The sequence below is a fragment of the Triticum dicoccoides genome, chromosome 2B (assembly GCF_002162155.2).
Source record: "Triticum dicoccoides isolate Atlit2015 ecotype Zavitan chromosome 2B, WEW_v2.0, whole genome shotgun sequence".
In the NCBI taxonomy this organism is placed as follows: domain Eukaryota; kingdom Viridiplantae; phylum Streptophyta; class Magnoliopsida; order Poales; family Poaceae; genus Triticum; species Triticum dicoccoides.
This window is the reverse complement of record NC_041383.1, coordinates 773,112,236-773,136,304: the sequence shown is the minus strand read 5'-3', so window position 1 is coordinate 773,136,304 and position 24,069 is coordinate 773,112,236. Positions and strand designations below refer to the sequence as shown.

Genomic DNA, 24,069 nt, shown 5'->3' with positions numbered 1-24,069 from the left:
GAAGCAGCGTCTTGTTTAGTTGTTTCAAGTTCTGCATCCGCTTCTTGTGCCATACTTTATTCTGCTTCATGGTTCGTTCTCGTTGCTACTTTGTGTACTACCGCACTGCGCTGGCACACAGCGCTGTTTTCCCAAGATGGTAACGGGAATTTTGTGCAGTCATGGGATGCGCAAGGATATGCGTGTTATTTTTGTTTGGCGATACTCCTGCTTTGGTACAGTTGTAAAGATCGCTGAGTTAGAAAATACCATCCAGGTGTCATTTCCATGTGTGGCACCAGGCCCCATGCTATCCTCGCTTTAAATGATTTTCCAGTTTAAATCTTTTCAGCATGGTATGGAGATAATTTTTTGTATCAAATGTGCCCACAATTTGTGGTTGGTAAATGCGATGTGAACTCTGTTTCGTTCATTTTCCAGTCTAGAAATATTTCCTGCACGCAATTACACTTAATTGACTTTGCATCAAGAATCTTGATGAACTGCTACTGGCATGCTTTTATTGGAGAATGACTTGGGTGTTGTAGTTCATTAATGGGGATGGCTATGGTACTTGGTTCTAAAAGATACTTTTGAACCACCACTTCTTTAATTTTTCAACTTCCTCACTCACACTTGTAGAATGAGTGGTAGATTGCTAGTGCAGAGAGTGTTCATAAGGTACTAAAATTGTCTACCATGATGTGCAGGATGGACTGCAGGATGGACGGATGTGCGATTAGCACTAACGGTTCTGGCAGCAAGTCATGCGGGCCGCTGTCCGACTACCGCATTCCGGACTACATACTAAATCCGGACTCTGAACCAGTCATCGTTGATAATGCACCATCTTGTCCCGTGGTAGTCTTCATCAACTCTAGAAGCGGTGGCCAACTTGGAAGTGGTTTGATCAAATCATACCGGGAGGTTCTCAATGAAGCACAGGTACCCGACCTAGCAGTTGCAGAAGCTGTGATCCTGAAACAGTGCATTCCGTTGATCCCTTGATACACAGTAGCTCTTTAAATCGTGTTTGATTGCTGGGGAGATTTACATCATTCACCTTTTCACAGGTTTTTGATCTCTCTGAAGAGTCCCCTGACAAGGTGCTGCACAGGTTGTATGCCAACTTTCAAAGGCTAAAGTCTAACGGTGACCCTCTTGCTATTCAAATTGAGAAGAGCCTGAGACTAATTGTGAGTGTCCTACCTTCATAATCTTAATAATGTACAAAAGAATGTCCTGTTTCTTTGTCTGAACTAAGGAGCTTTCAAACAGGTTGCTGGTGGTGATGGCACCGCAAGTTGGCTGCTTGGAGTAGTTAGTGATCTGAAGCTTATGCACTCACCCCCTGTTGCTACTGTGCCTCTGGGAACCGGAAACAACCTTCCTTTTTCATTCGGATGGGTAATGCTAGTGCCTATTTTTTGTTATAACTTACAAGCACATATTCTCTTAATGTGTGATGAATACGTCTCTTTCTGTACTTCATGTTTGCTGTTACTGAAACATTTATGTGTTCCCGACAAACGAAAGAACATACCAGTACCACAAGTTAATTATCTTGTTTGGCTGTTCCATGAGGAATGCAACTTTTCATTTTAATGAACACGTTTATTTTTTATTTCTTCAGTTTCCTTTGACATGTTTATTTTTACCTGGTCTGTGTATGGTGCAAGGCCTGAATTTTCTATACTTTGTTTCCTTAGTTCACCAAGGAATGATGTTTCTAATATTCATTTTAACTTGAACTGCAGGGAAAGAAGAACCCAGCTACTGACCCAGACGCAGTGAAATCATTCCTTGGGCTAGTAAAAGGAGCAAGAGAAATGAGCATTGATAGGTATTGTCTCACCTATAACGTGCTTCTGAAAAGAAAAGAAGTTTTATTAATCCCCACTATTCTGATTAACGTGCACATTTTGGCACCAACAATTTTTTCACATACCTCAGTCCAATGAACTATTTCTCTATTCCAGTTGTTGCCTCAGTCAGTTTAATTTATTAGTAAAACATGTTCTCTGTTCTGCTTATGACAGAAAAACTCAATCTAGATGCACTTTACTGTTTCAGTTGGCATATCATCATGAGGATGCGAGTTCCACAGGAAGGTCCATGTGATCCTATTGCTCCCTTAGAGCTGCCTCATTCACTGCATGCGTTCCACCGTGTAACTGGCTCTGATGAGCTCAATGTGGTAGGACATATTTCTGCTGCTACCATTTATTGTAATCCTTCGATTACTAATGTAATTAATAGTAACTATGGACTATCACTTATAAATGCCATTTATACTCTGAAAAGTGGAAATGTCATGAGTTTATTAACCAATTATGTCTTTGTTCAGGAGGGTTACCACACATTCCGTGGAGGATTTTGGAATTACTTCAGTATGGGTAAGAGTTGCTCTGCTTACTGCTTAGCTTATATTTCAGACAAAGGCTGCGTTCCGTTTCAGATGATAAACATTTTTCACAACTATATTTGTCACTACCATAGTACATGTCTCAGTGTCCAATTATGGGATACATTTTCTATTAAATATGTAATCGTGTCCTGATTTTGAATCATGCAAGAAATTATGAACATGACCATGATTTTATACACTGCAGGAATGGATGCTCAAGTGTCGTATGGGTTCCACTCTGAAAGGAAGAAAAATCCAGAGAAGTTCAAAAACCAGCTAACGAATCAGGTATTTTTTTAGTTTGTGTGTGGGAAACAATTTTCTTTTATCCTTACCTTTGGTTGGTGATTCAGAAATCAAAATTGCTAGCCCGCCTGCATGATGTATGGGTGTATGATGAATCTTGCAATGCATTTGTGTATGCAGGGTACATATGCTAAGCTTGGACTTAAACAAGGATGGTTTGCTCCTTCTCTAACTCATTCCTCTTCAAGGTAATTTATCGCTAATGCAGCCATTGTGCTTCTGATCTTGCTTATATTATCTTTGATTTTCAATTATTAGCATTTTGATGTGTTATGAAAGGTATCAAAGTATCTATCAATTTAGATCTGTAGGTAGAACCCTAATAACTTCGCCATCAGCTTTAAGAGTTCCTTTATGTACCTTGACCTCAGACATGTATATGACATTTCGAGCTCGCATTTCAGGAACATTTCACAACTTGCAAAGGTGAGGATCATGAAAAGACCTGGTGGCAAATGGGAAGAGCTTAAAATCCCCACCAGGTAATTAAATCCTTATTGCCTTCTGGCAGTATCAGCAGTCTTTGTGTACAGTCAGGCAATTTCAGCAGTATTTGTGTACAGTCAGGCAATTTTCATTTTGTACATCTTAAATGTCTGCGCCTGTTTCTTGCAATCAATTTGCCACCTGCTAATTTCTTCTAGTTGAGGTGGCATATACTTGAAATTCTGGTTATTATTATTTGTAAGAATTGGATTACAGCCAGCGACAAAGAAAAATATCAACAAACTTTCTCTTGTTTCAGTATTCGATCAATTATCTGCCTGAATTTGCCAAGTTTCTCGGGAGGATTCAATCCCTGGGGAACTCCTGGCACGAGGAAGAAGCAAGACGTAAGTTCCCCTTCTTGCACAGAGTCGCCTTGTTCGTTGTCATATTTAATGACTTGCTTCTGCAGAATCTAACAAGCTTACCTGGCAATATATGCAGAGGGACCTGACTGCACCATATGTTGATGATGGACTCATCGAGGTTGTCGGTTTTCGTGATGCCTGGCATGGTCTCGTTTTGCTGGCCCCTAATGGACACGGGACTCGTCTAGCGCAGGTGAAATACCTCGGTTCTTTCACCACTCGGTACACTGCAGATTCATGGTTGCTGACTGACTGACTAACAATCTGACATCAATGGCAATTTCACTGTCCAGGCTCATAGAATCCGGTTTGAGTTCCACAAAGGAGCAGCTGACCACACGTTCATGAGGGTCGACGGCGAGCCATGGAAGCAGCCACTCCCCAGCAACGACGAGACCGTCGTCGTCGAGATCTCCCACCTCCGCCAGGTCACCATGCTCGCCAACGGCCACTGCAAGTCGAAGAGCGTTGAGGACCCTATGACTCCATCAAGCCACGGGCACGAGAACGACGACAGCGACAGCCTGGAGGACGAGGACGAGTGGAAGGAGGGGAAGAAGAAGTTTGGGGCTGCGGATACCTTCAAGTTACCTGACGAGGTCGACATCGCGCATCTTAGCTGAGTTACTAGTCGAGGTTTCTCCTAGCTGTCGATATGGTTTCAGTTCAGATTTCAGAATGCTCGCCACTGATGGCAGTGAGTGATTATTCCCCTTTGTTTATGGTGTTAATTTCGGAGCTTAATTAATTAGCAGCCTTGTGTAGACCGGCAATATTCACTAACCACAAAATTGGCAAGTGTTTGCAATGCAATTGTTCTCTTGTTGGAAGCGTATAATGGTGCCTCTCGATTCTGAATCTGAATCGTATGTTCAGCCGCGATGTGACGAGGTGCGGCAATTCAGATCACACTGCTTAGGCAGTCAGGTTCAGTCTGTTGTTGCTTTTTCATTTTCTTTCGCGGGGCAGTCTGTAGTTGTTGCCTCTTTAATGCGAAGCATTTTCATAGCAGTTTTAGAGGGTTAAAATATGTAAGAATATTTTAGCATTATATATGGTTTTCTCCAAGGAGTTCTTTTTTGTATATTTTATTAAAAAAAATCTGTCCGCTGAAATCTCTCGCAGTAATTCATTCTTTTGTCGGTGAAGCAACGAAACAAATTTATTTCCGGCTTTCTGAGACCTTTGTCAAAGAGGCCCTTGTTGAAGTCAAAATGTAATAAGATGAAAACAGTTCACCGCAGTTCCAAAACGCAACCTCGGTCATCCGTCAAAGTGACGCATCTAAAAAAAACACAACTAATGTGCAATCCACCTAAGAATCACTTTCTGGGTCCTAACCTGTGCATTGTCCACCAAGCTTCCGACTCCCATCATCATTTTCCTAGCACTCGTCTGAGATTGAAATTTGAAAGCGACCATTGCACCATCTCGTTGAAACCTCGACTAACAAAAACGCGTAATGGATGACGTCAAAATAAACGGTGTAGTGGTAGTGGTGGTGCTAGGATAAGGACTTGATGAGCGGTGACAAGGCAAAGGCATCTTCCGGACCTCCCTCCGTCAGCGGCACGCCCACCGTTTCCCAGAGAACACCACAAAAACCGTGCACCGTGCCCGCAGGAACGGAGCCCGCGTTTATGCACGCCAACACGCTAACCGCGCCCTGTATACTACTCCTATATATAACCCCATTTCGATCCACGTCGAACCACAACCAAGCCAAAGCAAGCAAGAAGAGGAAGCGATCGGTGGATGAGCGTGAGGTACATGATGAGCCGGGTGGGCGCGCGGGCGGCGCAGGCCGCGCGGGACGCCGTCGGCAGGTCCGCCGGCAAGGCCGACAGGGCGCAGCAGCAGTCCATGGCCAGGGCCGGCAGGGCGCCGGCGGAGTCGGCGCGGGCGAAGGCGCCGCTGGCCAGGAAGGCGGCCGAGGACGAGGAGCGGCGGAGGCGGGCCGCCCAGGAGGAGTCGCTCCGCACCGTCATGTTCCTCTCCATGTGGGGCCCCAACGCCTAGCAGCGCATGGATTAGTACCGCTGATTATAGTTAGCAGTGTGCGTGCACATGGTTTACGTGCCGTGTGGTTAAAAGTAACCCTTTCAAGTCTGTGCAAGCCTGTGTGCACAAGGCGGATGTAAAGAGTACCGTAAAGAAATTGTCCATCTGGAAAAGTACTGTAAAACAGAGCAAAGCAAAGCAAAAAAAATAGAAAACTGTTGTGTCAACCGCAGTGAGAGCAGCACTACCAAACAAGTGGGCGATCGACGAGCCATGACGAGCACGAGCAGGATGGGCGCGCGGGCTGCGGAGGCCGTGCGCTGGAGCGCCGCCGGGTCCGTCCGTCAAGGACAGGGCGCAGCAGCAGCCCATGGCAAGGGCGGGCAGGGCAAAGAGTTAGGTGGCGGCCCCGTTGGCCAGGAAGGCGGGCGAGGAGGAAATCAGGCGGACGAGGGCCGTGAGGAGTCGCTGCACACTATATCTGGCCATGGGCCGGGCCGGGCCGGGCTGGGCCGGGCCTAAAAAAGCCCATGGCAAAAAACTGAGGCCCAGGCCCTTCTAGGCCCTACCATCGGGCCTATTTTTTAAGCCCAAGCCCGGCCCATCTGATAAAAAGCCCTCAAAAGCCCTTAGGGCTTAGGGCCGTGGGCTGGGCCTCTTTGCTAAAATGCCAATATGTCAAGCCCAAGCCCGTCCAGCCCCTGCTGGTGGGCTCAAAACTTAGGCCCAAGCCCGTCCAGGCCCTGCTGGTGGGCTCAAAACTTAGGCCCAAGCCCGACCCACGAGCAAGCCCATCGGGCCTAGGCCCTGGATTTTAGGGCCGGGCCTGGGTGGGCTGATAGGGCCGGGCCTGAGATGACCAGGACTACTGCACACCTTCATGTTGCTTTCATTTCACGCTTATGTTTCGTAGCAAAATTTTAAGATGCTATGCCGGTCGAGTCTCAAAGGCGTTTAGCAATTTTTACAGATCTTTCCAACCAATTGAATTTCAGTGGGGCCAAATCTAATTGTACACACGAACTGGACATGGGCAAGACCAGCGACTAATGCCCTCATATGGACAAATGTTCTCGTCGGCCAAATTTATGTGTACACACTTTTTCTTTGTAGCTTTGCCGCTCATAAGGATTAATGTTGATGCATGGAACAATCACAAATCGAATGATAGGCGGCAAAAGAATAGCATCTAGGAAAAACTGTAATTGTAAAATCAGTACTAAGAGCATCTCTAGCAGACTCCTTATATCGCGGACCTTTGCGCTTAAAGTTCGTGAAAAACATGTTCTGCGGGCTGGCGCGTGGGCCGAACAGATCTCGGGTCTGTTTGGCCGCATCCCTCGCCAGCCCGCGAAACACGTGGTTTTTTTTTGAATTTGACACATATGTCACATATTACACATAATTATGAACTCAATATAAGGTAAAATGTGAATATTATAATACACAAGCATCCAAATTACAATAATTATTCAAATCACCGAATTAAACTAATAATTCAATATAAGAATTGTCCCTAATACAACAATGATACAATAATACAAATCGCACATGAATTAAACGAAATGAATGTAAAAATGGCAGGTTTTACCACCCATGCCTTTGCCAATGGTGCTCAATGAGATCCTCCTCAAGCTGATAATGGGTGTTTGTGTCTTCAATCTATCGGTATGTCTGAAGGAATGTTTGTATGCGGTCAGGGTCTCTAACTGGCTTCACACGGCTACCGACATTGTCGTAGAAGAACTCCAAGTTCATGTCCCTCTCACCTTCGATGACCATGTTGTGAAGAATCACACAACATGTCATGACGTTGTTCAGGTTCTCTTGTCCCAAAAACAAGCAGGGCCACGAACAATGGCAAACCTAGATTGCAAAACCCTAAAGGCTCTTTCAATATCTTTTGGTGCAACCTTTTGTACCTTTGCAAATTCAATATGCTTCCTAGTTGCGTGCTTTTTGATGCTCTTGACAAATATACACCAAGAAGGGCAAATGCCATCTACAAGATAGTACCCCTTTGTGTAATCATGCCCATTCAACGTGCAGTTGCAAGAATGAGCATCACCACTAGCAAGTCTAGCAAATAAATGAGACCGTTGCAACACATTGATATCATTGAGAGTACCCGACATACCAAAGAAGCAATGCAAAATCCATAAATCCTCGGATGCTACGTCTTCTAGCACAATTATTGCATCACGAGACTTGCTACAATACTGCCCGTGTCATGCCTTCGGGCGGTTTTCCAAGTCCAATTCATGCAATAAATGCTTCCTAGCATGCCGAGCCAACCTCACCTCTCATTTGCTGTCATCAAATTTTTTGCGTCTTCCTCGTTGGGTGCACGAAGATAGACAGGACCAAAGACGCGGATGATCACTTTGGCGAACCTACGCACAGACTCAATTGTAGTATCTTCGCCAATGCGAAGATATTCATCGGCATAGTTAGCCGGAATGCCATATGCAATCACCTGCATAACTGCCGAGATTTTTTGATATGTGCTAAAACCGTTCAAGCCAGGGGCGTTTCTCCTTTGAGTAAACAAAGAACCAAGAATTGGCCTCAAGCTTGCACAATTTTTACGAAGAGGGATCGGCGCATTCAATACCTTCTCCGGAAGAGGTGTGGTGGATACATAGGATTGTTCGCAAAGTAGTCTTGCATCAACATCATGTTCCCGAGATGGCAGTTGTGAGGGATGCAAAGACGGCCGACGGTCGATCCTCGCCATCTCTTTCGGTTCCAATCCTCGAGGTCCTTCACGGCGAGGACCACCACCACCATCTGCTACTGATGGCTCTCGAGCAGCGACTCTACGTCCGAGTCGTCGGGCGTGGACGAATCCTCAAGCAAAAATTCCTCGCAAGGGCTCAAATCCATCTACAAATCACACCCGAGTCCGCTAATACGTCTCCAACGTATCTATAATTTATGAAGTATACGTACCATGTTTACAATAATTTGATCTAATTTGAATGAAACTAACCAGATTGACGTTGTTTTCAGCAGAACTACCATGGTGTTGTTTTTGTGCAGAAATAAAAATTCTCCAAATGCAGGGAAGCATTTTGACATTTTTTTGGAACAAAAGAGACAATAGAAGCTTCGTGGGAGGACTAGAAGAGCCACAAGGGCCCCACAAGCCACCAGGGCGAGCATAGGGGGTTGGCCATGCCCTGGTGCCTTGTGGGTCCCTCATAACCCATCTTGACGTGAGACCGACGCTGAAAAACCTTATAAATAGAGAAACTCCCAAAAATAACCCTAGAACTTCGACTCCGCCATCGCACGCCTCTGTACCTTCAAAATACCATCTGGAGCCCTGTTCCGGCACCCTGCCGGAGGGAGAAATCATCACCAGAGGCTATCTTCATTATCTCGACGACCACCATGTCGAGGAGGGAGTAGTTCACCCTCGAGGCTAGGGGTATGTACAAGTAGCTACGTGTTTGATCTCTCTCCCCCCCCTCTCTCTCTCTTGTTCTTGATTTGGCACGATCTTGATGTACCGCAAGCTTTGTTAATATAGTTGAATCATATGGTGTTTCTCCCTCTTTATCTTGTTATGATGAATTGATTTTTTTACCTTTGAGGTTTCACTATTATTGGATTGAATTCTTTTATGGATTTGAGAACACTTAATGTATGTCTTGCATATGGATACCCGTGGTGACAATGGGGTGTTCTATTGATTCACTTGATGTATGTTTTCGCAATCAACTCGCGATTCCTGAGGTGACATTGGGGTAATCTATGCATAGGGGTCGATGCACGTTTTCGTCCTACTTTCTCCGGTAGAAATCTTGGAGCACTCTTTGAAGTTCTTTGTGTTAGATTGAATATTATGAATCTGAAGTTGTTTGAAGCATATCGTATAATCAACTCACGGGTACTTGTGGTGGCATTGGAGTATATAGGTGACATTAGAGTTAGTTGATGTGTATCATATGGTGTTGTTTTAGTACGAACTCTAGGGCTGTTTGTATGACTTATAGGGATGGATCAATAGATTGATTGGAAAATATAACTTTCAGGTGGTTTCGTACCCTACAAAAAGTTTCATCTTATGTTCTCCGCTTGATAAGAACTTTGGAGTGATTCTTTGTTGCTTGCTGAGGGATTGTTATATGATACAACTATATATATTAGCACTCTTGAGAGATTGCACTAGTGAAAGTGCCAACCCTAGGCCTTGTTTCTTAGCATTGCAATACCATTTGTGCTCCATTTTATCACTTCCTACCTTGCTATTTTTTATTTTCAGATTACAAAAACCTATATCTACTATCCATACTACACTTGTATCATCATCTCTTCGCTGAACTAGTGCACCTATACAATTTTCCATTGTATTGGGTGTGCTGAGAGCACAAGAGATTTCTTGTATTTGATTGCAGGGTTGTTTGAGAGAGACTACCTTCATCCTACGCCTCCCACAGATTGATAAACCTTAGGTCATCCACTTGAGGGAAAATTGCTACAGTCCTACAAAACTCTGCTTTTGGAGGCCCAACACGAGTCTACAAGAATAAGTTGTGTAGTAGACATCAAGCACTTTTCTGTGCCGTTGCCGGGAATCGAACCCGGGTCACCCGCGTGACAGGCGGGAATACTTACCACTATACTACAATGGGGCGTGCGACAGCGGAGTCGAAGTTCTAGGATTATTTCTGGGGGTTTCTCTATTTATAGGATATTTTGGCATTGGTCTCACGTCAAGATGGGCTACGAGGGGCCCACAAGGCACTACGGAGCGGCCACTCGCATGAACAAAAGTTCATCTACAAACCGTTCGCTAAATCGAACTAGAAGGGGCAGAAAAGGACTCACCGGTGGCAGTCGATCCGGGGCGGCGGCGACCCGAGAGCGGCTCAGCTCGGCGAATCCAGGGCGGACGGTGACTCGGCGCGGTCATTCTGGGGCGGCGGCAACCCGGGGGCGACTCGGCTCGGCGGATCTGGGGCGCCGACGAAGCGGAGCGGTGGATCCGGGTCTGGAGCGGCCCGTGTTGGAAATATGCCCTAGAGGCAATAATAAATTGGTTATATCATATTTCTGTGTTCATGATAATCGTTTATTATCCATGCTATAATTGTATTGACCGGAAACTCAAATACATGTGTGGATACATAGACAACAACATGTCCCTTGTAAGCCTCTGTTGGACTAGCTCGTTGATCAAAGATGGCTATGGTTTCCTAGTCATGGACGTGAGTTGCCATTTGATAACGGGATCACATCATCGGGAGAATGATGTGATGGACAAGACCCAAACTATAAACATAGCATATGATCATGTCAAGTTTATTGCTATCGCTTTCTGCATGTCAAGTACATGTTCCTATGACCATGAGATCATGCAACTCACTGACACCGGAGGAGTACCTTGTGTGTACCAAACGTTGCAACGTAACTGGGTGACTATAAAGGTGCTCTAAAGGTATCTCCGAGGGTGTCTGTTGAGTTGGCATGGATCAAGACTGAGATTTGTTACTCCGTATGACGAAGAGGTATCTCAGGGCCCACTCGGTAATACAGCATCACAATGAGCTTGCAAGCAATGTGACTAATGAGTTAGCCACGAGATCTTGTATTACGGAACGAGTAAAGAGACTTGCTGGTAACGAGATTGAACTAGGTATGGGGATACGGACGATCGAATCTCGGGCAAGTAACATACTGATAAACAAAGGGAACTACATACAGGATTAGCTGAATCCTTGACATCGAGGTTCGAATGATAAGATCTTCATAGAATATGTGGGAACCAATATGGGCATCCAGGTCCCGCTATTTGTTATTGACCATAGAGGTGTCTCGGTTATGTCTGCATAGTTCTCGAACCCGCAGGGTCTACACACTTAACGTTTGGTGACAATATAAGTATAGTTGAATCATTATGGTGGTTCCCGAAGGTTGTTCGGAGTCCCGGATGAGATCCCGAGCGTGGAGAGGAACTCCAAAATGGTCCAGAGGTGAAGATTGATACCAAAAGGGGTTTCGGGGGGCCCTGACAAGTGTTGGCGGGCCCCATGGGCCAAGGGGAGGGGCCAAACCAGCCCAATAAGGGGCTGAGCGCCCCCCTCACCCCATCTCACGTAACCAGGAGGGTTGGGGGAGCCCCCTAGGGCTTCCCACCTCCCGGCTTGGGTGGCAAGTCACCCTAGGGAAGATCCCATCTACCCTAGCCGTCGCCCCCTTAGGGGAAACCCTAGGGGCGCCACCCCCTCCTTCCTTCCCCTATCTATAGAGAGGTAAAGAGAGGGTAGACGCAAACCAGAGCACATCTCCACGCTACAACGCTGAAAGAGCAATCATGCTCTTACATCATGTTTTTGATGTTGATGACAATATACATGTAGGGGACTAACAATGGTTGTTAAGTAAATCTCAGGTGTTAGTCCCCGGTTTCATCGAGGTGTGTGGATCAAGAGCATACAAAGTATTTGCTCAAGGATGAAGTATCAAAAGTGATTTCATATTTACTTCTTTGAGTATAGGATCCCGCACTATTAAGAGGGGATCGATAGGGTTAGCTTAAGACTTGCTCATGTCAATAACAACCGTTCAAAACTAGGCTAGTGTTCCTACTTTATGCCCTCTGATAAAGGTTCTGTCTTTGGCATACCAGATGTCCAGGCTTGACCCCGGATGTCCGGGCTCATTGGCGGATATCCGGCCTGCAAGCCGGATTTCCGGCCCTGGGTATCCAGAATGCATCTTTGCTGGTATCATTTGCCGGATATCCGGCCTCTATGCCAGATGTCCGGGCCCTCATGCCGCGCTGGATATCCGGGCCTTATCCCGGATGTCCGGCCCCTGCTACCACAGAACCACTGGGTTTCTGTAACCACCTTGTGATCGCGCCGGATGTCCGGGCCTTCCTGATACGCTGGATGTCCGGGCTTGGGCCCCGGATGTCCGGCCTCTCTATTTTCTGCTCTGCCTCTGCTGTGTTCTTTGTGTGCCATTGGCAATCCGGATGTCCGGCCTCTAGCCCGGATGTCCGGCCTATCCGTTCATTTGCACTATAACGGCCACATTTGCACCCACACTATATATAGCCCTTCTCCCCCACGGGAGAGGGGTGACCACTCACTTTGAACAAACCCTAGAACACATTTCTTACTCTCTCTCACTCCTCCACACCAAATCTTAGATTCCCAAGGGATTAGAGAGCATTTGTGATAAGTTGTCCAATCAAGTGATAGATCCACTCCTTCTCCTTCTTTACACCGAAGGAATTCGTGATTTGAGCAAGTTTTGAGATTTCCCCCATCGTTCTTGTTACTCTTGGAGGTTGGAGACTCCTAGGCGGTAGGAGTCATTCGGAGAGGAATCGAACTTTGTGATTACCCTCGGAAAAGTTTGTGAGGGTTTGGAGACCACCCCAAGGTCTACCACTAGTGGTTGAGAAACGCCTCCGTGGTGTTGTCTCAAAGGGAGAATAGGGTGAGCCTTCGTGGCATTGCCTTCGTGGTAACATCCACCTCTCTAACGGTGACTAGCTTCCCTCCAAGGAAGTGAACATCGGCATACATCCTCGTCTCCCGGAGTTGCAGTTATTCCTAACCCTAACTCTCTACTTGTGGTTACTTGTCTCTTTACACTTACGTACATCATATTGTGCTTACTTACTTACGTGCTTGTGTTACTTGCTTAGTACTTAGTACTCACTTGCAATTGTTAGGCTCATCTTCATATTCCACATTATTGCCTAAAATTGCTAAGTAATAATTAAAATTTGTAATTGTACCTATTCACCCCCCTCTAGGTCCATCTCGATCCTTTCAATTAGTATCAGAGCCTCGTGCTCTATTCTTGTGGCTTAACCGCCCTAGAGCGAGATGCCCAGATGGGACTCGCCTGGTTGTAGATCCTAAGGATAAAGGCGAGGCTTCTTCTGAAGTCAAGTCCTTTACGTCTGAGGATCTAGAACGGCCCCTTGCTAAGCAAAAAGAGGAGCATGATGCTTCTCTTGAGGCCTTGGTCCAAATGAGATTAGCCACGTTGTCCACGATGCTTGCACCACTCTCGGGTGGTGTGGGTTTGAGGCCAACTGTGCCTACTTCATCACTTGGTCAACAACCTCCTAGCAATGAACACGCCAGTGTTCCTTGGCTTTATGCAAGACCTCAGGTTGAGAAACCAATGTATAATCCTCAAGGCAAACCTCCTTTACTTAGTGCCACTTCCGATTTTGCTTTGTGGAGAGTTGCTATGCAGGATCATCTTCGACATGGAAACGATGAGATGCTGGAGATCATAGAGTATGGCTATCATGTGGTTGATCCAAAGAACCCCACACCAAGAGAAATATATGACAAGAACCTCAATGACACTGCAATCATGTGTATAAGGAGAGGTATGGCTGAAAAGCAAAGGAGACCGTTCATACACATCACATGTGCCAAGGAACTATGGGAAAGTATTATAAGATCCAAGACTGGCACCTCCACCCTCCGGAGTGCTCAATATGAAATTGCCAAGGGGAAATTGCAAAACTTTTGTATGGAGAAAGGTGAAACCCCCAATCAACTCCATGAGCGTTTCCTTGTGAGTGTGACAAGACACAAGATGGATTCAACATGACTAAGCGTTTCCTTGTGGATAAGTTGCTTCATGCTCTTGCCCCATATCACCATCAAATGGTGTGGGACATAAGACAACACCATACCTTCAAGGAAATGACTACAGATGCCATCATATCCACCTTTCAACTATTTGAAGAGTCAAAGGCTAATGCCACAAAATATCTTGCCATGCATGGTTCCCCATCATCAAAGATCAATCTTGCATTGAAGGCCAAGCATGTATGTGAAGATGAGCAAAGTGAAGAAGAAGAAGAATATGATGATGATGAAGATGGTGATGAGATTGAATCCGACGAGGGCCCTTCATATGAAGACATGGCTCTCTTTGTCAAGAATTTTAGCGCGGGAAAATTCAAGGGAAGATTTCCAAAGAAGAAAGTAAGAAAATGCTACAATTGTGAAGAAGCCAACCACTTCTCCAATGAGTGCCCTTATGAGAAGAGAGAAGATAAACCAAGGTTTCCCAAGACCTTTCCCAAGAAGAAGTTTCCAAATCCTTTGAACTCCAAGCTCAAGAATAGAGATGGAAAAGCAATGGTTGCTCAAGAAGAATCCGATCTGGATGATGTTAGTGGTGTTGCCGGAGTTGCTCAAGACTCTCAAAACACCTTGAGGTTAGTAAACAAGAGTGGTGACGTGGTCACCTACAACTACATGAAAGATTACAAGGGCAACGCGCACAAGTGCCTAATGGCAAAGGCCATGATTGAAGATGGAGAGGACAAAAGCTCTTCTGACAAGGTCAAGGTAACTCCATGATCAAATCATCCTCTCTTCACTCCTTCTACTCCTAGTGATGAGTATCTTGATGCAGAGGATAGTTATGAGGATGATGATCTAGATGATCCTATGATTGCTAAACTTAATAAGTTCATGTGCTCCCTCAAAGGAAAGAATCTCACTATGTTTCATATGCTTATGGAGATGGTGAGTAAGCACACCATCACCATTAAGGAACTCGAAACCCTCGTCACTGAGGAAAAGGAAAAAATGTGAAATCCTTGAGCGGAAAGTCCAATATGAGGAAGCACGAAATGATGAATTATACTTAAAAATTGGTGCAAATATTGATGTTCACACTAATGATCTTGCCTCCTTGAAAAAGGCTATTAACTCTTGTGAAGAGTTAATGAATTATAAAAGTAATCTTGTAAAGTCTCGTGCTTCTCTATCTAAGGATTTGAGCTTCTATCCATGTCTCTCAAGACTAAAGAAGGAGAGCTCACCGTTCTTACAAAGAGTTTTGAGACACTCAAACGTACTTATCTTGAAACTCTAGCCAAGGCTTACTCTTCTCCTATTATCAATGTTGATGCTTGTACTACTAATTCTAGTAGCGATCTAGCATCTATTCTTGAGGAAAATCGTTTTCTTAAGGCTCAAATCGAGAAAGGTCTCATGACATGTGCTCAAGGGCAAAAAAATATTGATGAGATATTGAGCCAACGCAATGAAGTGTTTACCAAAGAGGGACTTGGGTTTGACCCAAGCACAAGCAAGAAGAAGACATCCTCTCAAAAGTGCACAACTCCTCTAAGAGAAACATTTGTGAGACAAGGACACAAGGAGAAAGGTAAGGTTGTGAGTGGGAAGGCCACAAGGGGCATGCCCACTCTCAACAAGCCTAAATAGTTCATGCCTCCATCCTATGTACTTTGTAAGACTAAGGATGGAGAAGTCTTTGCAAAATTTGTTGGTCTTCGAAATGCATTCCGGTTCTATGCTATTTGGGTCCCTAAGACCCTTGTGACTAACTTGAGAGGTCCCATTGCAAAATGGGTGCCTCTAACCAAGTCCTAATTGTGTGTAGGTTAACTTCTCCGGTGGAGTGAAATGGGTGATTGATAGTGGATGTACAAATCATATGACCGGAGATAGCAAATTGCTCTACGATTTCATGGAAGCTATTCAACCATTCATGAGCATTATGTTTGGTGGAGGTTCAAAAGGACAGGTACTCGGGTTGGGCAAGGTGGCTATCACAAATGACATGTCTCTTGAAAATGTCATGCTTGTCCAATCCCTTAAATACTACTTGCTTTCTGTTCGCCAATTGTCTTCTGTTGGTTATGATACACTCTTTGGACTAACGGATGTGAAAGTCTTTAAGAGAGATACTCTCGAAGTGGCCTTTGTTGGAGAGTTGGATGGCAACCTTTACATGGTTGATTTCTCGAAAGAGAGCACATTCCATGCAACTTGTCTAATGGCCAAGGCTGACAAGGGGTGGCTATGGCATCGCTGTCTAGCCCATGTCGGGATGAGAAATCTTCAAGATCTCTTAAAGGGGAATCACATCCTTGGACTAACCAATGTCTCTTTTGAGAAAGATTGTGTGTGTAGTGCATGCATAGCCGGGAAGCAACATCAATCAAAGCACCCACCCAAGAACACAGTATCTACTTCAAGGCCCCTGGAGCTCCTTCATGTGGATCTTTTCTGGCCTCCGTCATGGGATAGTCTTGGTGGGAAAAAGTATGGGCTTGTCATTGTTGATGATTACTCAAGATATACATGGGTGTTCTTCCTCAAGTCCAAGGATGAAACGAAGATCACCTTCATTGATTTTGCCAAGCAAGCCCAACGCAAGTTTGACAAAGAAATCCGGGCAATAAGAAGTGACAATGGCTCTGAGTTCAAGAACTATACCTTGGAATAATTTCTTAGTGATGAAGGGATTGCACATAAATATTCAGCTCCATACACTCCTCAGCAAAATGGTGTAGCCGAAAGGAAGAACCATACACTTTTAGAGATGGCAAGGTCCATGTTGGATGAATACAAGTCACCACATAGTTTTTGGGCCGAAGCTGTCAACACCGCATGCCATGCATCAAACCGGATCTTCCTCCGCACTATATTGGAAAAGACTCCATATGAGCTTCTAACTGGAAACAAGCCAAATGTCAAGTACTTTCGTGTATTTGGGTGCAAAGGTTTCATCCTCAACAAAAGAGAACGGTTAGGAAAATTTCAATCCAAAACAATTGAGGGTATATTTGTTGGCTATGGATCAAACTCTCACGCCTATACAAATCCAATGGATGTGTTGTAGAAACTTGTGACGTGGTGTTTGATGAATTTAATGGCTCCCATGGGGAGCAAGTTGATCTAAGTGATGTAGGTGAAGAAGATTCTTCTCAAGACATTTTGACCATGGGTGTTGGTGCACTTCTTCCTATGGAAGAAGAACCTCATGATGATGTAGAAGAAGATGGAGGTCTCACACATCATCAAACTACTTCAACATCCATACCACCACAAGCTCCTATTGTTCAACCGATACCCTTAGCCCAAGTTGAAGAGGATGATCAAGTTCCTCTTCATGATAATCTTCAAGAACAAGATCATCATCAAGTGCAAGAACAAGAAAGTCCAACCATTGATGATGAACCTCAACAAATGCAATATGAACAAGAAGATCTTCCTCCACACATTAATGATCCATATGTTGAGGATGTGGATGATGGACATGAAGTTGAACCTCGTGAAACCCTTACCTCCATCATGCCTCGAGTGGCCGGTCGTGTTGATGTTGACAAAATTCTCACTGGCATATCGGAAGGTAGAGTCACTCGTAAACATTTGACAAACTTTTGTGCTCACTTCTCGTTTGTGTCTAGTATTGAGCCCCTCAAGGTACAAGATGCATTGATGGACAACGATTGGCTAGTTGCTATGCAAGAAGAGTTGAACAGTTTTGAATGCAACCAAGTGTGGTCATTAGTCAAGAGGCCATCTACCGAGCACAATGTCATTGGAACAAAATGGATTTTCAAGAACAAGCAAGATGAAAATGGTGTAATCATCCGCAACAAGGCAAGGTTAGTGGCACAAGGGTACTCACAAGTTGAAGGTTTGGACTTTGGTGAGACCTTTGCCCCCGTTGCCCGTTGAGGGAGTCCCGGATTAGAAGGTGTCCGGATGACCGGTGAGGGAGTCCCGGACTAGGGGGTGTCCGGATAGCCGAACTACCATCATCGGCCGGACTCCAAGACTATGAAGATACAAGATTGAAGACTTCGTCCCGTGTCCGGATGGGAATTTCCTTGGTGTGGAAGGCAAGCTTGGCGATACGGATATGTAGATCTCCTACCATTGTAACCGACTCTGTGTAACCCTAGCCCTCTCCGGTGTCTATATAAACCGGATGGCTTTAGTCCATAGGACGAACAACAATCATACCATAGGCTAGCTTCTAGGGTTTAGACTCCTTGATCTCGTGGTAGATCTACTCTTGTAACCCACATCATCAATATTAATCAAGCAGGACCTAGGGTTTTACCTCCATCAAGAGGGCCCGAACCTGGGTAAAAACATCATGTCCCTCGTCTCCTGTTACCATCCGCCTAGACGCACAGTTCGGGACCCCCTACCCGAGATCCGTCGGTTTTGACACCGACATTGGTGCTTTCATTGAGAGTTCCTCTATGCCGTCGCGATCTGGAAGGATGCCTTCTCCCGTCTTTAAAGACGGCACCGTCGTCAAGAGAGCTTTGGCCGCCGGCCAAACTGTCTGGCTAGGTGGTCTTCTTATGACCGCCTGTTCAGCCACCGCTCCGACGATGACCTCTCAGGTCATCAAAAGCGATCTTCACGTTAGCCCGGAATTCACCGAGCAGTTAGATCCGGTTGAGCTCTCCTCTGTAAACGAGCTCTTGGATCGCATCGCCGCCCTGGGAGTCGCCACAGACTACGATCAGATTGGGCTTAAACCCGATCCGAGAGAGATTAACTCTCCTCAGGCCACCCACCACGTTGTCGTGGTAGAGGAACAATGCGGCAACCCTTCTTCTACGTTGAAAACCAAATATGTCCGGATTCCCGATCCCTCCAAGCCGGATTCCCGCGAAGGGACGGACGCTAATCAAATACTGAACTTAGAATCAGGCATCGGACTAGATTCGTTGGAAAGCATCCAGCAAGTCAAGCTTCCAAATCCGAAAACTTCTTGGCCTTTGAGCCTCAGATTGGGTGGGGTTCCGAACTTGATTCCACCCGCCCACCCAAACATACCTGATCTATCTCGAATACGGCAAGAGCCCGATGAAACAGTACATCATTACTGGGCCAGATTCCTCCTGGTTATGAACAGGATAAAGGACTGCTGCGAAGAAATCGCGATTTCAATTTTCTGCAACAATTGCATGGACAAGGGAATCATGAACGCCATAAGTCATCGCGAAGTTACACGCTTCATCGACCTAGCGACTATTGTACAAAAATACTGTGTGGTAGAGAGTGCCAGGAACACCGAAACTAGGTTTTGGGACAGTCCGGCCTTGACCACAACCCTAGTCCGAAGTAAAAGGGTGCGCCATACTCAAGCACCTGGGTTAAAAACCAAAAAGTAAAGACCCCCTAAAGGGCATGGAACCATACTGGAGGGCTGGCTCAACGGACCCTGCAAAATCCACAGTACGGAGGGTGCCACTCCAACACACAGCCTTCGAGCATGTTGGATACTACGACAGGTGGCCAAAAGTGGCGAAGGCTTTTTAGCCCCGGGCAAACAGCCCAGCAGTACCGGTACAGTATTAACAGTCTTCGAGACTTTCGCATCAAATAACATGCGAAAACGAACAATCCGCGGCCTCGCCGAAGTCTACCAAGTAGCAACAGCAAATCCATGGAGTGACACGGCTATCACCTTCAACGCCAGCGACGAACCTAAACTCCGAACAGCTAGAGCACCAGCTGCATTGGTCCTTAGTCCGATAGTGGACGGCTTTCGCCTTACCAAGGTACTCATGGATGGCGACAGCGGATTAAACCTCATCTATGAGGAAACCCTTCAAAAAATGGATATTGACTGGAGTCGCATTGAGCGAAGCAGCACAACCTTCAGAGGGATAATCCCTAGTCGAGAAGTACGCTGCACAGGAAAAATCACACTAGACGTAGTGTTCGGCTCACCGGACAATTACAGGTCCGAGGAGGTCACGTTCCAAGTGGCCCCATTCGGCAGCGAATATCACGCTTTGTTAGGGCGAGAGGCATTCACAATCTTCCAAGCTATACCCCACTACGGGTACATGAAGCTCAAAATGCCCGGACCCAATGGGATAATCACTCTTGCCAGTGATCCAGATACAGCACTCCGCGCTGAAAATAAGACAGCCGCTCTGGCCCTAGAGGCATTGTCGAAAGCCCTAGCGGCAGAGGAACTAACCACGCTGCGCTCCACGGTGGATAGGGACGATGTGATACTCGATAAGAGGTCCAAGTCCACCTCTTTTAAACCAGCAGACGAAATAGTCAAATTTCAGGTCCATCCAACGGACCCCACAAAGACGGCCTCCATTGGGGCACAATTAAGTCCTGATGTCGAAGCCGCACTACGAGAATTCCTTCAGAAAAATTGGGACATTTTTGCCTGGCACCCTTCAGACATGCCAGGAATCCCACGCAGGCTGGCAGAGCACAGCCTAAACATCCTAAAAGGATTCAAGCCGGTCAAACAAGATCTTTGGCGACTTTCCGAACCCAAAAGACAGGCAATGAGAGAAGAGCTAGCCAAGCTCATAGAAGCCGGATTCATCAGAGATATAAAACATCCGGACTGGCTAGCCAATCTAGTAATGGTACCCAAAAAGGACAAATCCTGGCGCCTCTGCGTCGATTTTAAAGACCTTAACAAGGCCTGTCCAAAGGACCCTTTCCCCCTCCCTCGCATCGACCAAATCATCGATGCTACCGCAGGGCACGATTCATTGTGCTTCCTCGACGCATACTCCGGATACCATCAAATCAAGATGGCGGAGAAAGACCAGGCCGCAACAGCATTCATTACTCCATATGGGCCATTCTGCTTCAACACAATGCCCTTCGGACTCAAAAACGCCGGCGCAACATATCAGCGCATGATTCAAACATGTCTGGCTACCCAGATAGGCAAAACAGTAGAGGCATACGTAGACGATGTGGTCGTCAAGACCAAACACGTCGAAACTCTAGTAGAAGACTTGAGGGTGACATTCGACAACCTCCGAGCATATGACATTAAGCTCAATCCGGAAAAATGCGTCTTCGGCGTACCAGCCGGAAAGCTCTTGGGCTTCATCGTATCCGGTAGAGGAATTGAAGCAAACCCAGCTAAAATCCGAGCTCTGTCACAATTGGATATTCCAAAAGACCTCAAGCAAATAGAAAAACTAACCGGATGCATAGCGGCCTTAAGTCGCTTCATCTCCCGTTTGGGAGAAAAGGCCCTACCCCTCTACCGCCTCCTCCGGCGCACCGAACATTTCGAATGGACGGATGCTGCCACAGCCGGACTCGAAGAAATAAAGGCCATACTGGCAACAAATCCTGTCCTGGCCGCACCCAACCTGGGCGAACCTATGTTATTATATATCGCAGCAACACATCAAGTTGTCAGCGCGGTACTCGTCGTCGAGCGAGAGACAGAAGGGCATAGATTCCCTCTTCAAAAACCAGTGTACTACGTATCCACTGTTCTAACTCCATGCAAGTCCCGGTACCCACATTATCAAAAGATAGCATATGCGGTGTTCATGGCATCCCGGAAGCTGCGACACTACTTTAAAGAGTGTTCCATAACGGTGGCCTCCGAAGTACCTCTCAACGATATTATAAACAATCGCGACGCAACGGGCAGGATTGCAAAATGGGCTATTGAGCTCTTACCATTTGACATAACCTATAAACCACGACGAGCTATAAAGTCGCAGGTTCTGGCCGACTTCGTCGCCGAATGGACCGAAGCCGAACTCCCTAAAGAGTACGACGCATACTCTAATTGGATCATGCATTTCGACGGATCCAAAATGTTGGCTGGCTTGGGGGCTGGCGTCGTCCTGACGTCCCCAACTGGAGACACAATCCAATACGTACTTCAAATAATGTACATGGACTCCAATAACGCAGCCGAATACGAGGCCCTTCTACATGGCCTCCGGATGGCAATCTCCATGGGCATTCAACACCTAGAGGTGCGCGGGGATTCAAACCTCGCAATATCCCAAGTAAATGGAGACTTTGATGCCAAAGATCCAAAAATGGCAGCTTACCGCAACGCCGTCCTAAAAATGTCAGCTCGGTTCGAAGGACTCGAATTCCACCATGTAGCCCGGGATAATAACCAGGCAGTAGACGTGTTAGCACGCATCGGCGCGAAACGAGACGCCGTCCCTCCAAACATCTTCCTGGAACGGCTCTTCAAGCCATCCGTGTTATGGGAAGAGGAGTCCGGAAATAACAATCCGGAGCCAGCTGTATCACCGAAGTCAGACCATTCTGACACAATCGGCGGCCCAGCCAACGAAATAACACCTTCAGCTCACGAAATAATGGCAGTAATTGCCCCGTGGACAGAACCATTCCTAGCCTACTTAATTCGGCAGGAACTTCCCGAAGACCAAAATGAGGCCCGCTGCATAGTTCGGCGATCTAAAGCCTACAAGGTCCATGAGGGAGAACTTTATAAGAAAAGCACAACCAGAGTCCTTCAAAGGTGTATCTCCGAAGAGGAGGGGCGGAATCTCCTGGCTGAAATTCACGCCGGACTCGGCGGGCACCACACTGCAGCCCGGGCACTCGTAGGCAAGGCCTTCCGTACAGGATTTTATTGGCTGACAGCCCGGGCAGATGCTCAGGACTTAGTCCAACGATGCATCGGTTGCCAGCTCTTTGCTAATCAGAGCCACATGCCACCCACCGCCCTCAAAACTATACCCATTACCTGGTCGTTCGCTGTCTGGGGGCTTGACATGGTTGGACCCCTTAAAGGGGGAACCCACAAGCACAAATACTTATTGGTCATGGTGGACAAAATTCACCAAATGGATTGAGGCCAAGCCGGTTAAAACGGCAGAATCCGGACCGGTGATAGACTTCCTATCCGGGGTAGTACACCATTTTGGCGTCCCCCACAACATCATCACTGATAACGGCACGAACTTCACTGCCGACGAGGTTAAACTCTGGTGCAAAAACATGGGCATCAAGCTCGATTACGCTTCAGTCTATCACCCCCAAACTAACGGTCAAGTCGAGCGAGCAAATGGTCTAATCATGAGCGGCATCAAACCCAGACTAGTGCGGTCCCTCAAGGAGTCTAACACGCATTGGGTAGAGGAGCTCGACTCCGTACTCTGGGGGCTGCGGACCACGCCAAACCGAACTACTGGATTCACACCATTTTTCATGGTGCATGGCGCAGAGGCAGTTCTACCTTGCGATATAATTCATGACTCACCTCGTGTGCGCATGTGCGAAGAAAGAGAAGCCGAGTTGGATCGGCAGGACAGTTTGGACGCTTTAGAGGAGGAGCGGTACGTGGCAAAGGCTCGTTCCGCATTCTATCAGCAGCAGGCTCAAAGATATCAAAGCAGAGAAGTACGGGCCAAAACTTACAATGTCGGCGAACTCGTTCTACGCCTGCCGGACAAGAAAAAGGACAAACTTAAGCCCAAGTGGGAAGGTCCCTTCATCATCAACCATGTCCTGACCGGCGGAGCATACCGTCTACGTAAAGAATCTGACAACCGACTCGAGCCGAACCCATGGAACGCAGCCCATCTCCGAAGATTCTACGCCTAAACACCGGACTCAGAGTTCGTCTCACTCACCCGTCCACCTTTTTATATTTTTTACTGTCTCTTGTCCCCCTCCTTCTTCCCACTTTTTTTCAATACCTTTTATAGGCTGATTTGCGCTTTGTTCGCACACACTTGATGTGCTCCTAGCACTCATTATACCTAGGGGCTTCTTTACCAGAAGCTTATTAATATGGGCTTCACGCCCAATACATGTGTCATACTTCCGCATGTACCTTTTATTCACCATTATATGCATCGATATGACTTAAGTTTTGGCCAAGCTGGGTTACCTGGCTCCCGTGCTTACCCCTACGTTCCCGATTGTTCGGCTAGGAGGTAAAGGGAGCACCTCTGCGATT

At 46.4% G+C, this 24,069-nt stretch overlaps 2 protein-coding genes and 1 non-coding gene across 3 annotated transcripts in view; 2 read left to right on the top strand and 1 right to left on the bottom strand.

The window, feature by feature from the left end:
• Positions 1-4,381, top strand: part of LOC119366200 (diacylglycerol kinase 5-like) — a 5,355-nt gene extending 974 nt beyond the window's left edge. The window contains exons 2-13 of the mRNA XM_037631891.1: positions 690-924; positions 1,053-1,175; positions 1,258-1,386; positions 1,737-1,822; positions 2,053-2,176; positions 2,327-2,375; positions 2,592-2,674; positions 2,813-2,880; positions 3,097-3,174; positions 3,438-3,525; positions 3,623-3,739; positions 3,840-4,381. Of these exons, the coding sequence (XP_037487788.1) occupies positions 691-924; positions 1,053-1,175; positions 1,258-1,386; positions 1,737-1,822; positions 2,053-2,176; positions 2,327-2,375; positions 2,592-2,674; positions 2,813-2,880; positions 3,097-3,174; positions 3,438-3,525; positions 3,623-3,739; positions 3,840-4,169 (1,509 nt within the window). The 5' untranslated portion in view covers position 690 and the 3' untranslated portion in view covers positions 4,170-4,381. The remainder of the gene's footprint in view (positions 1-689; positions 925-1,052; positions 1,176-1,257; positions 1,387-1,736; positions 1,823-2,052; positions 2,177-2,326; positions 2,376-2,591; positions 2,675-2,812; positions 2,881-3,096; positions 3,175-3,437; positions 3,526-3,622; positions 3,740-3,839) is intronic.
• Positions 4,382-5,183: 802 nt separating this feature from the next.
• Positions 5,184-5,774, top strand: LOC119368723. The gene has a single exon (XM_037633898.1). The coding sequence runs from the start codon at positions 5,302-5,304 to the stop codon at positions 5,563-5,565; it is 264 nt and encodes an 87-aa protein (XP_037489795.1). The 5' UTR covers positions 5,184-5,301; the 3' UTR covers positions 5,566-5,774.
• Positions 5,775-10,115: 4,341 nt separating this feature from the next.
• TRNAD-GUC lies at positions 10,116-10,189 on the bottom strand. The gene has a single exon. It is a non-coding gene; the product is annotated as a tRNA-Asp (tRNA).
• Between the last annotated feature and the right edge of the window lie 13,880 nt (positions 10,190-24,069).